General features: G+C 39.4%; 2 protein-coding genes across 7 annotated transcripts in view; one reads left to right on the forward strand and one right to left on the reverse strand.

The window, feature by feature from the left end:
• RARB (retinoic acid receptor beta) overlaps positions 1 to 6260 on the forward strand; it is a 638244-nt gene extending 631984 nt beyond the window's left edge. For 4 of the 5 annotated variants that reach the window (XM_081105810.1, XM_081105811.1, XM_081105814.1 and 1 more), the window contains 3 exons: positions 1654 to 1858; positions 2659 to 2817; positions 4760 to 6260. In XM_081105810.1, coding sequence (XP_080961936.1) covers positions 1654 to 1858; positions 2659 to 2817; positions 4760 to 4956 — 561 coding nt within the window. In that variant the 3' untranslated portion in view covers positions 4957 to 6260. Of the gene's footprint in view, positions 1 to 1653; positions 1859 to 2658; positions 2859 to 2940; positions 3205 to 4759 lie in introns of those variants that run through there. The other variant, XM_081105812.1, reaches the window with a different exon arrangement.
• A 58-nt stretch (positions 6261 to 6318) lies between these two features.
• TOP2B (DNA topoisomerase II beta) overlaps positions 6319 to 13359 on the reverse strand; it is a gene marked incomplete at its 5' end in the record, with an annotated part of 61229 nt that continues 54188 nt past the window's right edge. For both annotated transcript variants that reach the window (XM_081105809.1, XM_081105808.1), the window contains 4 exons: positions 6319 to 6808; positions 7685 to 7779; positions 9805 to 9927; positions 12611 to 12721. In XM_081105809.1, the coding sequence (XP_080961935.1) occupies positions 6641 to 6808; positions 7685 to 7779; positions 9805 to 9927; positions 12611 to 12721 (497 nt within the window). In that variant the 3' untranslated portion in view covers positions 6319 to 6640. The remainder of the gene's footprint in view (positions 6809 to 7684; positions 7780 to 9804; positions 9928 to 12610; positions 12722 to 13359) is intronic.

The raw sequence follows: 13359 nt of genomic DNA on the forward strand, positions 1-13359 counted from the left end.
GGCGGGGGGCAGGGCTGGGGCGGAGGCCCCTGGTAAAGACGTTGCCATTCTTCCATCTCAGGCCGCGCACCTTCCGCTCTGGACGGCCCATTTGTACTTGGCTTTGGTTTGGACTTTCTAGGGAGAGAAGCAACTGGGCATCGTTTAAATGCTTCACCGGAATCCAAATACCTTTCAGCCTCTCAGGAGGGAAACCTTCCTGAGGAGGACAGTACGGAGGTGTTTGTGCCCTGCAGTTCGGACTTGGCTGCCTGAGGGAGCCATGACAGCTTGCAGATGTCTCAATCCTGGCCTCCCGTTCCTTTCCCACAAGCCCTGGTTCCTTTCATTCTTGCAGGGGCAGCGCTCACGCAGGCACATCTTGGCAGCGTGCTGAAGTGCAAAGACTCACTTGGTTCCCATTCGGTTCCAAACCGGACCGGTGTCTGCGGTTTTGAGCCCATAGATACTGAGCATCCTGACTTTGCCCAGCAGTTAGCATCCACAGGGCCATGGGACGCCCGCCGGGATTGTCTGTGTACAGAAGGAAGGCATTCTGGTGGCACAGTGCAGGGAGCAGGCGACTCCCTGGCAGCAGGCGCCCTAGGGCAGTGGTCGGCAAACTGTGGCTCGCAAACTGCGGCTCTTTGGCCCCTTGAGTGTGGCTCTTCCACAAAATACTGACTTCTGCACATGGGTCACGAAGTTTCAGTTGCACTGTACATGCACGCCCGCACGTGGTATTTTGTGGAAGAGCCACACTCAAGGGGCCAAAGAGCCGCATGTGGCTCGCGAGCTGCAGTTTGCCGACCACTGCCCTAAGGGGACCAGCAGGGCCGTTTATCAGGCAGGATTGGGAGACCGTGGCAGGGTGAGCCAGGCTTCCTGCCTATAGACATTCCACCCCTACATCCTGGCTTTCTTGAAACAGCTGCCTCTTCTCCGTAAGTCTGCTCTGAGTTTGTCCTGGCTGCATCGGCGCTTCCATTCTGAGCTCCCAGCTCCCTGCTGGTCCGCTGCTGCTCCTGAGTCATAGTTGTCTGTGGAGTGCGGTGTCCGAGGCAGTGCAAGAGGGAGCCTAACCTGGGCTTGAATCCGATTCAGCCACAAGTCAACTGTGTGACACATGGCTTAACACTTCTGAGCTTCAGTCCCTCATCTGCAATATGTCAATAATATTCACTTCCCCGAGGCATTTGCAAGATTTAATGTAGGGCATGTGTAACACTTGATGTACCCTAGGCATTTTATACATGGTAGATATTGCCCCCCCCCCTTTTTTTCTTTTTGGTAGGCTGTAAGCTCATTTAAAAAAAAAAAAAGAGTCTCATTCATTTTTTTTATCCCTAGCACCTGGCATAGTGCCTGGGACATAAGTAGGTCCTTGGTAAATGTTTATTTGACTCAAATAGATGACTTTTAGACAGAGATTTCTTGTGTCCTAGTTGTTCTTCTCTAAAATGACTTTAGCCCGTGTTGTGACTTCTGTACTCTTTTAATGGAAGAGCTTGAGGAGACACTCAACAATAGAGAGGGGGGGCCGAGCGCCTCCTGGGATGTGGGAGCACCTTGGAAATCCTCATGCTACCTCCCGCCTAGAGCTGACTGATGCTGTGAGGACAGGCTGGCGTTGACGATCCATCCAATCTGGGTTGTTGTTTTTTTTCCTTCCAGATTCTTAGAATTTGCACCAGGTATACCCCAGAACAAGACACCATGACTTTTTCCGATGGCCTTACCCTAAATCGAACTCAGATGCACAATGCTGGATTTGGTCCTCTGACTGACCTTGTGTTCACCTTTGCCAACCAGCTCCTGCCTTTGGAAATGGATGACACAGAAACAGGCCTTCTCAGTGCCATCTGCTTAATCTGTGGAGGTACCGACTACCTAGCAAACCCTCAGGGGATTCCAGGAACAACTTGCACTTGTAATTTATGGGGGAAACTTCATCTCCATTTTGGAGATATTTTACTTAGAAGAAGGCATGTGAATAAAGCCAGGCATGCATGCTTGGGGTTTATTGCATTTTTCCATATTGTTATAAATTAAGTTTGGGATCCTTCTGCTCTGAAATATCAAAATGCTATTTCTCCAATTGCCACAGGTATTTTTTTAAAGGTAGTATGACACTATAAAATGAACTGCCTGGGGACATTTTGATGATGTTCCCAGGGACTTGCGTGTGCTGTTTGCTAATTTAGTGGCCCGGAATACAAGTCATTGGATTGGCCCCCTACCAGCCCTTAGAGAGCCAAGATAAAATAAGGCTTTCTTCTTTGTAGTGACCCCTATCAGCTCGCAGGAGGCCGAATCATAGTGGCTAAAAAGTAATGGCTTTAATTAGGGGACGACTTACCTTGCCTTCATAACCATCCAGCTCAAGGTTTGCTTTAATTCAGTTCAGTAGTGACACCTCCTGGTCATGAGAAGTAATTCTCTCCCTGGGATAAAAGCAAGCAGCCCTCAAAATGTGCCTTCCTCCAACAAGGGGAACAATCATTTTCAAGTATCACTGCCCAGAGCAGTTGCATATATCTTCAAAGTTGCACATGTGATTGAACCATCAAATTAATAAAGTCATAATGTAGTCGGAACAAGGAATGACCCTCTAGCCTGGAAAGTGTGAAACTTTCTGTCCTGCTACTAATTGTGTAAAACTTTATTTCCGGTATCTAGACCGCCAGGACCTTGAGGAACCAACAAAAGTAGATAAGCTACAAGAACCATTGCTGGAAGCCCTGAAAATTTATATAAGAAAGAGACGACCCAACAAGCCTCACATGTTCCCAAAGATCTTAATGAAAATCACAGATCTCCGCAGCATCAGCGCTAAAGGTATGTCCCCAGTCTGCGCTGTCTATATGACGTGGGTAAAGGTATGTCCCCAGTCTGCGCTGTCTATATGATGTGGGTAAAGGTATGTCCTCAGTCTGCGCTGTCTATATGACGTGGGTAAAGGTATGTCCCCAGTCTGTGCTGTCTATATGACGTGGGTAAAGGTATGTCCCCAGTCTGTGCTGTCCATATGACGTGGGTAAAGGTATGTCCCCAGTCTGCGCTGTCTATATGACATGGAGCCTGCAGTCCTGAGCAGGTTGTATTGCTTTTCTAAACCTCATGTTTTAATTCAGGATGTTTGGTAATAGCTGCCTTTTTGTTGGTTTTGTTTTAGCATGTACTTCTCATTGAAATCAAAAGGAATGAAATAGTACCCACCCTTACAAAGAAAAGAAAACCTGAAATTTTACCCTACTCAATCTTAGATGATGAGAGCTTTAAAATTCAGGTGACCAAGGATTAGAAAAACTGTTTTCAAGAGAATGGATATATAGCCGTGGCCGGTGTGGTTAACTTGGTTGGAGCGTCGTCTGATGTACTGAAGGGTTGCTGGTTTGATTCTGGTCAGGGCACATACCTAGGTTGTGTGTTTGATCCCCAGCGGTGGTGCATATTGGAGGCAACTGACGGATGTTTCTCTGTCTCAACCCCTTCTTCTCTCTAGTCAGTAGAATATATCCTCGGGTGAGGATTTTAGAAAAAGAGAATGTACGATATGGCAAGCTTTTTAATGTTCTAGTTTTATATATTTCACTCCAGCTTTCTACAATGCTCTGGTGTATGTAAATTTGACTTGTTTTACCTGAACATCCAAACCTCAAGAAAAATGAATAGTACTTACGATCGTTGTTGGTGAAGTTTCTCTCAATCAGTGTAGCCATTGCTCTCTTGTGTATGGGCAGATTTACTTTCGCACACTTCTAAGCTAAGGCACTGCTGCCTTCCTGAGAGGTGTATTCTTGGCCTAGTGATTTTCAGTTTATGGGGCAATTCGAGCAATTATATTTAGTTAGTATGGAAACTTGTGCCCAGAGCCCTATAACAGTTGAGTGTTGTCATAGGGTCGAGAAAACTCAGTAGCCACCCCTAGTACCAAATGTTGTCATTCTCCTTTCCATTAGCATCCGCTATCCCTTGAAGACCTTGGTGAACCAAGGAACAAACTCGCATTCAGGGAAGTGCTTCGAGGCACAGTGAACCTGCTTGATAGTCTCAATCCTTGATCTCCTTCTAAAGTTTCTTCAATGAGATGTTGAGCTCAGCCCTAGCATGGGATTAAGGATAGAGGCAAACAGTGCTTGACCTTATAATTATGATGTCTTTAATTTTAAAACAGTGAGGCTGTTTAACTTAATATGGTCATTTCCTGTATCTGGCTAAACCAGTGCTAATAAAATTTACTGTGATTGTGGAAATATCCTGTGCTCTGCATTGTGCAATACAGTAGCCACTAACCACAGGTGGCTCTCGAGCACTGGAAATGTGGCTACTGCAACTGAGGCAGTGTTCTTTTCATCGTATTTAACAAATTTAATTTAAATAGCCGCACTGGACAGTGCAGTGCTACATCAAATTGATGCCCGCCCCACTTTTACTCCTCAAATCACTTCCTTCATTTTTTGGTTACTGGTGTCCTTTCAACTGTCTCATTTTCAAAATATATACTGTTTCTGTTATCAGGAACTTCTCGTTGTAAATTATGTTAAGCAAATACATACCAATCTTGTTTCCTGAAACTGACTGAGGCATGGAATTATCAAATTTAAACATGTCACCATATCTATAGATACACGTATTTTAAAGTTGTGAAATCAGCATAGGTTTTGGGGAGGCCTTCGTAGCACCATTTTCAGCCTTGTTCAAGTAGATGAAGGCTGATCCCTAGTTATGCAGCTTCACTCCTTATCTCTACCAGATTCCTATTATCTCTTTTTAAAAGGTGCAGAACGTGTAATTACCTTGAAAATGGAAATTCCTGGATCAATGCCACCTCTCATTCAGGAAATGCTGGAGAATTCTGAAGGACATGAACCCTTGACCCCAAGTTCAAGTGGGAACACAGCAGAGCACAGTCCCAGCATCTCACCCAGCTCAGTGGAAAACAGCGGTGTCAGTCAGTCACCACTGGTGCAATAAGACACTTCCCAGCTACTTCAAACATTCCCCAGTACCTTCAGTTCCGGGATTTAAAATGCAAGAAAGAAAAAAAAATACCTTTTTACTGCTGCTTAGTTTTTGGACTGAAAATATATAAAAACTCAAGAAGGACCAAGATGTTTTCGTATGTATCCATATATACTATACTCCTCACTGTCTAACTTACCTAGAAATACAAACTTTTTAAATTCTAAACATCAGCCATTTCATGCAACCAGAAACCAGTTAAAAGCTTCTATTTTCTTCTTTGAACACTCAAGTTTGCATGGCAAAGACCCCGTCAAAATGATTACGCCCTGGTTAAGTTTCTAAAGACTTTGTACATACAGAAATATGGCTGTTCTTTCTATACTGTATGTTTGGTGCTTTCCTTTTGTCTTGCATACTCAAAATAGCCAAGACACCAAGGTTATGGAACAGACTACTGTACATGTCCAGCTAAGAAAGGTTCAAAAGGTAACTGTCTTGTCTTCACAGAATAATCAAGACATCAAGGTAAGGAAATGGGATTATTGTACAGTAGGACAAGATAAGGCTAAAGATACTCTAATTTAGTTAGTATGGAAGCTTGTCCTTGCTCTTTCTGATGCTTCAAACTGCATCTCTTGATTTCATGTTGCCCAGTAAAAATATACAATTCACTGTACTAGCAGAAGAGAATTCTGTATCAGTGTAACTGCCAGTTCAGTTAATCAAATGTCATTGTTCAACTGTTAATGTCACTTTAAATTAAAAGTGGTTTATTACTTGTTTAATGACAACTACACGATTTTTAAAAAAAAGATACATTTTTACAGTAATGATAGCCTCCAAGGCAAAAACACTTTTCAGTGTTAGTAAATTTTTGTTTACCTATTCACAAGCCATTAGGGAAATTTCTTGGTATAATTTCTGGTATAATTAACAGGCTGGTCTACCACCTGTACCATGTAACTGGGGTCCTTCCCGACTCATGCCTGATACTGGGGTTTCTCCAGCCTTCTTGATGCCCAGGGGCTCACACTAACTCCCATGGCGTGGGCAGAGAATAAGTATTCTTTGACCTTGCTCAATCACTATGAAGCAGAGTGAAAGCTGTGGTAGAGTGGTTAACAGATACAAGTGTCAGTTTCTTAGTTTTCATTTAAGCACTAGTGGGTGTTGTTGTTTTTTATATTTTAGCAAGTCTGTGATGTATTTTCACTGGCTCTGTTTGTACATTGAGATTGTTTAACAATGCTTTCTATGTTCATATACTGTTTACCTTTTTCCATGGAGTCTCCTGGCAAAGAATAAAATATATTTATTTTAAAGGTGTGTGGGAGCTTTCACTACACTTTCATTTTCAGTAAAGAGACAAAAAGCTGTTCCATTTTTAATGTTTAAATTTCATTTCAAAAAGCAGGTCTGTTGTCTGCAATCATGACAGTTAAAATCTGTGCTAATGCACGGCAGTCTATAACAATACTACAAGCCAATCAGACAATACATGACATTTCAATGAGTAAAAAAGAGCATAAAATTGTATGTGTAAGAACAAAATGTTAAAAGGCCTACCACAATAAAAAACCATCAATTACATCATCACATTAAAATAAGCCAGATGTACAAAAGTCTGAGACAGAGAAGACAAAAAGACAACACAAGTTATCTGTTGAAAAATGTTTCTGTGCTCTTTGGGCACTTAATTAAACATAGCAAAATCAACATCATCTTCTTCATCAGACTCTGCAAAATATTTCACTTCTTTCCTAGCGCGACCAGTCCGTGGCAGAGAAGGTGGTTCAGAAGCAAAGTCTGATGGGAAGATGTCCACATCTGAATCCTGATCAAAAGATGTTTTCTTCAGTTTCTAAAACAATAGATTCAAAAGCCCAAAGTTAAGAAAAGAAGAAAACAAAAGACTAATGTTAAAAAGAACTCATTCCTTACACTTCACTTACATTTGAGAATTATATATAATGGTGCTTTTAAAATTAGAACTGTAATGTTAACTCAAGGGTAAGACCAGTTACTTATTCATTTTCATGAAGGAAAAAAAAGGATTAAGTATAATAATTTGCCACCCTAGTAATCTTGTATTACTTATCATTACTTATTTCTTTCAGAATTTATATATCACTCAGCAAATATGCACCATGACCAGATTAGTAAAAATTCAAATTGTCTAATTTGTAAGTACCTATGAATTCATGAGAGGAAAACAACTTATGCACAGTATGTACTGCACACTGTTTATAAAAAGAGTCACTGAGATGGACCAGAGGTGTAGAAGAAAACTGGATGGAAGAGGTCAGTGTGAAAGCAACATAAAGCTAAAATCACCTATGTTTGTATTTTAAAATTTTAATGGACGACAGAGAAAAAGAGGGGGATATTTGATGCTTTTTCATTAACCTAATAGAGATAGTATACTTCTGGTGAGACTAATTGGGAAAATTTAAGTTAAAGATTAAATTAGCCCTGATCAAATAAAGAAATAGCCTTTTTTTGGTCTGAAAATAGTAATATTTTAGACAGATAGTATATAATTTATACCATACTTGATCCAAGAAATAGCCCTAATTATATCGATCTAGACTTGGATAATTCTTTACCCATATATAAGTCCCCTAAGGATAAGTATGCTAGGTTTAAAGTTATTATAAGACATTATACTCATAGTCAAACTAAGCCAGTTATAGATCATCTTAAACAAAACCAGCATTACACAGATGCTTCTGGTTACCTTGCTTGGTGGTCTGGTTGTTTTCCTGCCAGGGTTATAATCACCTTCATTTTCAGAGCCAGATGCTTTCCTTTTCCTTGCCCCTCGGCCTTTACCTTAAAATTATACAAAAGGTTTTTTCACCCAAGGTTAAGTGCAATATAAAAGGATAAAAACATTACTTCTTTGGCATCCCCTGATCTCTTAACATGAATGATGTAGAAACAATTCGTCAGCATCATTTCAGTTCTGGAGTTGACAAGACTAAATGTATTTCACAAATATATTTAAACTAACTGGAAGGTCCTCATAACAAATTTTAATAACCAAGCTCCTAATACATGAAAGAAAATATTTGCACCTGAAAAGAAAATCTCTTTAAAAAGTGCTTTTTAAATTGTGATGAAAAAACAATTTAGTTTCTAATTTGTCAAAGACCAATATTTTTTAAAATGTAATACGTTATAATTTATGTTAAAGGTTTAAATCCTTACTCTAAATTTTACTTATTGCACATTAGTAACAACCAATTGCAGATCCCACTTTAAGTAGCACAATCTTAGAATAAAACCCTCAGTGAAATAATCTATCAAATCTTTATTCCTTCTCAGACCTAGAATTACCACATGCAGCCTATTTTCTTTCATCTACCTAATTTCTTATTCTCATCATTGGAGGAGGAAAAGGTAATGTTTAAATGTTCTCCATTCTAGTGATTCCAGTGAGTAAAAAAAAATGGAACTAAATTGCAATTCTAAGTTTTTAAAATTTCTTTAACAGCTATGACCAACTAGATCAGCGGTTCTCAACCTGTGGGTCGCGATCCCTTCGGGGGTCGAATGACCCTTTCACAGGGGTCGCCTAAGACCATCGGAAAACACATATATAATTACATATTGTTTTTGTGATTAATCACTATGCTTTAATTATGTTCAATTTGTAACAATGAAATTGGGGGTCACCACAACATGAGGAATTGTATTAAAGGGTCACGGCATTAGGAAGGTTGAGAACCACTGAACTAGATTATAAGAAAAGATAGCTAGATACTTGATCAAATTAATCAATGAATTGGCACATCCTATATAATAGGCTAATATGCAAATCGACCGAACAGTGGAATGACCAGTTGCTATGATGTGCACTGACCACCAGGGGCATACCCTCAACGCAGTAGCTGCCGTGACTTGGCAGTGGTGGTTCTCAGGTGATGCACCCCAAAACCAGAGAGGAGAAAGCAAGATTTCATATTGGCAGTGGGTTATGTTGTTGCTGGGGCACTGTTGGACCCGAATTTGGTTTAATGCACACTTGCATTTGTGATCCACACCCTGTACAACAGCAACTTTGCAGAGTGCCCTCTCGCACTCCGGGACCCCTCAGGGGATGTCGGAGAGCTGGTTTTGGCCCGATCCCCGCAGGCCAGGCCGAGGGACCCCACCGGCCGGAAGGACCCCACTCACTCTGCAGACACCTTTCGAGCCATGGCGCTGACGGCCAGGGAGGGACCACAGGAAGTTGATTCCAAGATATGTCCGGCCCATCACACTAGCCACCTTCTAATTAATTTCTTTTCAATGTTCACAAATCCGTGCACCGGGTCACTAGTGTATTTATAAAGGTTTTAAACCATGCACACCTTAAGTATTAACCTCCCCAATCACAATGTTTCTTTTCCACTTTGTTATTCTCTCTTGCTTCCCTATAGGTCTGTATCCTTATCCTAACTGCCACTTTTAGAAATAAAATAAACACGATCAGTCAGTTGGATCAAAGTTTGAACAGCTACCCTTATAGAAAGTCACCTCTTACCTGAGCACAGCTATTTCACTTCCTAGATCAGCAAAAAGCTCTGCTCTCGGAGTCCTAGCTCCAGCCTACTCCAGTGGGTGTTACACTCTCATCTACCATTTTAATAACTACTTCCAATGAGACCACTGCATGGGGGTCTTTGAACCATACCTAGGTATGCAAATTGCTATACTTCCCTTTGAATTAATTCAGCACTGATTCTTAAACTGCTCATTGAGGAGTAAAACAACTTAAAATAGGTACACCTAGTCTTTCTAATTTCAGTGAGTAGAGGAGACTAAATGTTTTCCACATGGCATGTTTGAGGGTTACACAGAAATAATCCTCACCTTTTGGTGTTGTAGTCTTCTTTGGAATGCCAAATTCTGAATCTGAGTCAGAGTTCATAGTCTCTACTTTCTTCTGTTTGGGAGTTCTCTTGGGCTTAGGCATTGTATCTGAAGATGGCTTTCCTATTAAGCAAATTTACATTGCTCAGATAAATATGTACTTACCAACAAACCAAGCTGAAGTGAGTCCTAAAACAATGGAATTCCTTACAGCTTATCAAAAATTGAGTTGTCTTAAGTAATAAAATGGTTTCTCTCCACTTGGTGCCAATGTAGAGGCAAACAATTTCTCATAGATGATAAAATGCTTTTTATTTAATTATGCATAGTTTGCCTTTTGATAATTCAAGTGAGATGTTTTAAATAAGGGCCATTAAAATGAATTAAGCAATAACTTTTAAAAAGCAGTAAAAAATACAGTAAAGTCAAGACAAAAAACTATTTGACATATTAATTATAACCCAAGTATAACCATATATTAAGTTCTAACTTTTAAAGCATATTATAGGAATAGAAACAGATTCACTCCCATTAAGTTGGAATTCAGACTTGGCACTTTTACATGGAAAGGAATGTGAAAATTCTAGAAAAGTAGACAATAGCCCCAAAGACACTTGTTTTGATGAATTTTGTTTTTCAGCTTCATTTATAGTCAATATGAAAATTACCACTAGTCACTTTGGTGATTAAAATCTAATTTGAAAAAATATATATTAACCATAGACCAGTGGTTCTCAACCTTCCTAATGCCACGACCCTTTAATACAGTTCCTCATGTTGTGGTAACCCCCAACCATAAAATTATTTTCGTTGCTACTTCATAACTGTAATTTTGCTACTGTTATGAATCGTAATGTAAATATCTGATATGCAGGATGTATTTTCATTGTTACAAATTGAACATAATTAAAGCATAGTGATTAATCACAAAAACAATATGTAATTATATATGTTTTCCGATGGTCTTAGGCAACCCCTGTGAAAGGGTCGTTCGACCCCCAAAGGGGTCGCGACCCACAGATTGAGAACCGCTGCCATAGCCATTCCTATTAAAAAACAAAACCTACGCTTTTATGGAAAATGTATTCCCAGTTCCAATTTGAGATGTTAAGCCCCCTCATTAGAACAATAGGAGGAGCCCACACTCTTACAGCAGTGGCAGCCACAGATTTTGTGGCTTTTCCCCCTTTGAGTCCTCATGCTGAAATATATACCACAAGAGCCACAGCAGCTCCTAGCAGAAGTATAGGCTTGGATTATCAGGATGTTCTAGGGACCACCTTTTATCTTCAGAAGAGTTTCCAGGCTTGCAAGTGTTAATTGGCACTTTCAACTCTACTGGACAAATATTGTCAGACATCTGAGTACTGTGAGCAGCCTTTTTGCTATAAACTTACTGGAGCTACAGAATTTACCTTTTATGATAATTTATGTAGTCCCCCCCTAAGAGGGACATGAAGCATGCTCTCCTTAAAATGGTTTGTTGTGGAAATTGTATTTTTGAAGGAAGGTTGAGGGCTTGCTGAGGTCCCTGAATCTCCCATTCAACTGACAAGGCCAGTTTAGCTACAGGTAAAACAACCGAATAGGACAGGTGTGATACGCCATCTTTGTAGTTAATGCTAAACTTTAACTCTTTAGATTAAATAAGAGTGAATAGGTTGATGAAGGAAACAGGTTGATATGTTGAAAGAACTGATATGGCTCCCAAGTTATCAGGGTTGTTATAAAATGCTAATATGAAGATAAAAAACTGAAAGGAAAATTATAGAGCCTGTCTGGATTTGAGTCCCTCAGAAGTAGACCCCACCTTATTATAAGACAAAGATTCAAGTATTTATTTGAGAAGTAAAGGAAAAAGAGTACAAAAATGAGACAATGAAGAGAGGGCAGCCAGTAATGGGTAAATTAATTCAAGCCTATCATCAATCTAGGAGCTTAATCCCAAGAAGAATCTCTTGACCCTCTGGGATATGTAAGAAGACATATCCCAGAGGGTCAAGAGCAGTAAGATACTTGCAGACCAGCTTTCCTCAATCACAGAGGTGGCTGCATGGGGAAATGTTAATATTCCAGCATAGCAATAGAAAGTCCCGAGGCAAAGAAATATAGACATGCCTCATATGCACTGAAGTGGTAAGGAAAGGGCACCTAATTGCTCACTAGTACATTCAGAATAAGTAGGGACTTTTGTTGTTGGTCTGTTACATCTAATACATGTGTTTTTATAATAGTGTTGTCTATTGTGCATTTTTAAGATCCTGAAGGGACAATCCATACTGTTTGTTTACTTGCTGTGGAAGTAGCAATTACCTTTTAAACACAAAGCACTAATACCTTCTTTAAAAATACCAAGGTATGTACCTTAGTACTAGTAACAAATTCATGAATCAACTTAGTGTTTCATAGACAATCTTAAGGCTAAGGAAAAGAAAGACATTCTATGACTCAAAGAAAAAGAGGACCCCAACTGAACTGACCAAATCATTCCACATAGAGGAGTTAAGGCATGACCTGCATAGATAATACAGTCAGGCTACTAGCAAAATAAAATTTTAATCTACTTTACTATCTATACTATCTTTAGTATCAATGCATGGGATTATTTTATTATAATTACAGTCTTAAAATCATTGCTAATTACCTCACTTGGTTAGAAAACAAGAGGGATTCTCTTTATACACATTTATACTTGACAACTAGCCTAGTGAAATCCTAGTGCAACTAGTTTCAATTTATATTAAATTTCCTTTGACATCAACTACATGGTTATGCAATGCTTACAAAAATCAAATATAGTACATACCCTTTTTAGCAGCTGCTGTTTTACTTGGAACTTTATCTATTTGTTTCAGACCAAATGTTGGTGAAAAAACAGAAGCAGAATCTTCTTCATTACTGTCAAATTTAGCTGAATCTAAAAATTACAAAGCTTTTTTTCAGTAAAGAGATTCTGTAAGGACCACTTAATAATTAAACTTTGATTCTTTTTATTGATGATTTCTTTTTAGCTAGGTAATTGATCTTACAAGTTTCTATTCTGTGATCTTATAATCCACAATATACAAACAGCTGAAAATAAAAAATATAACATATTTCAAAAATGTTAACTGTTTTAAAACAGTAAAGAAATGCATAATGAATTTTTTAATAGTCCCAAAGGCTAAACATTTAAAAGTTAACTGACCAATTCAAAAATAAATACTGATGATTTATTTTAAAGTGAGATACGAAAAAACTCTCACTGTGATTATTTTAGTATCTACACATTTAATGCTATTAACCATTTCAAGAATTAAAGTAATAATGACCAAATGTAAGAGAGTAGTAAGTATATCTATCTAGCCCTGACTAGTGTTGCTCAGTGATTGGAACGTTGGCCCGTGCGCCAAAGGACTGCGGGTTCGATTCAGGTCAAGGGCATGTTCCTGGATTGCAGGTTCAATCCCAGGCCTGGACATGTTTGGGAGACCACCAATTGATGTGTCTCTCTCTCCTCTCTACTCTCTCTAAAAATCAATGCAAAAATATATCCTCTGGTGAGTATTAACAACA

This window comes from Myotis nattereri, assembly GCF_964212035.1.
Source record: "Myotis nattereri genome assembly, chromosome: 14".
Taxonomy (NCBI): domain Eukaryota; kingdom Metazoa; phylum Chordata; class Mammalia; order Chiroptera; family Vespertilionidae; genus Myotis; species Myotis nattereri.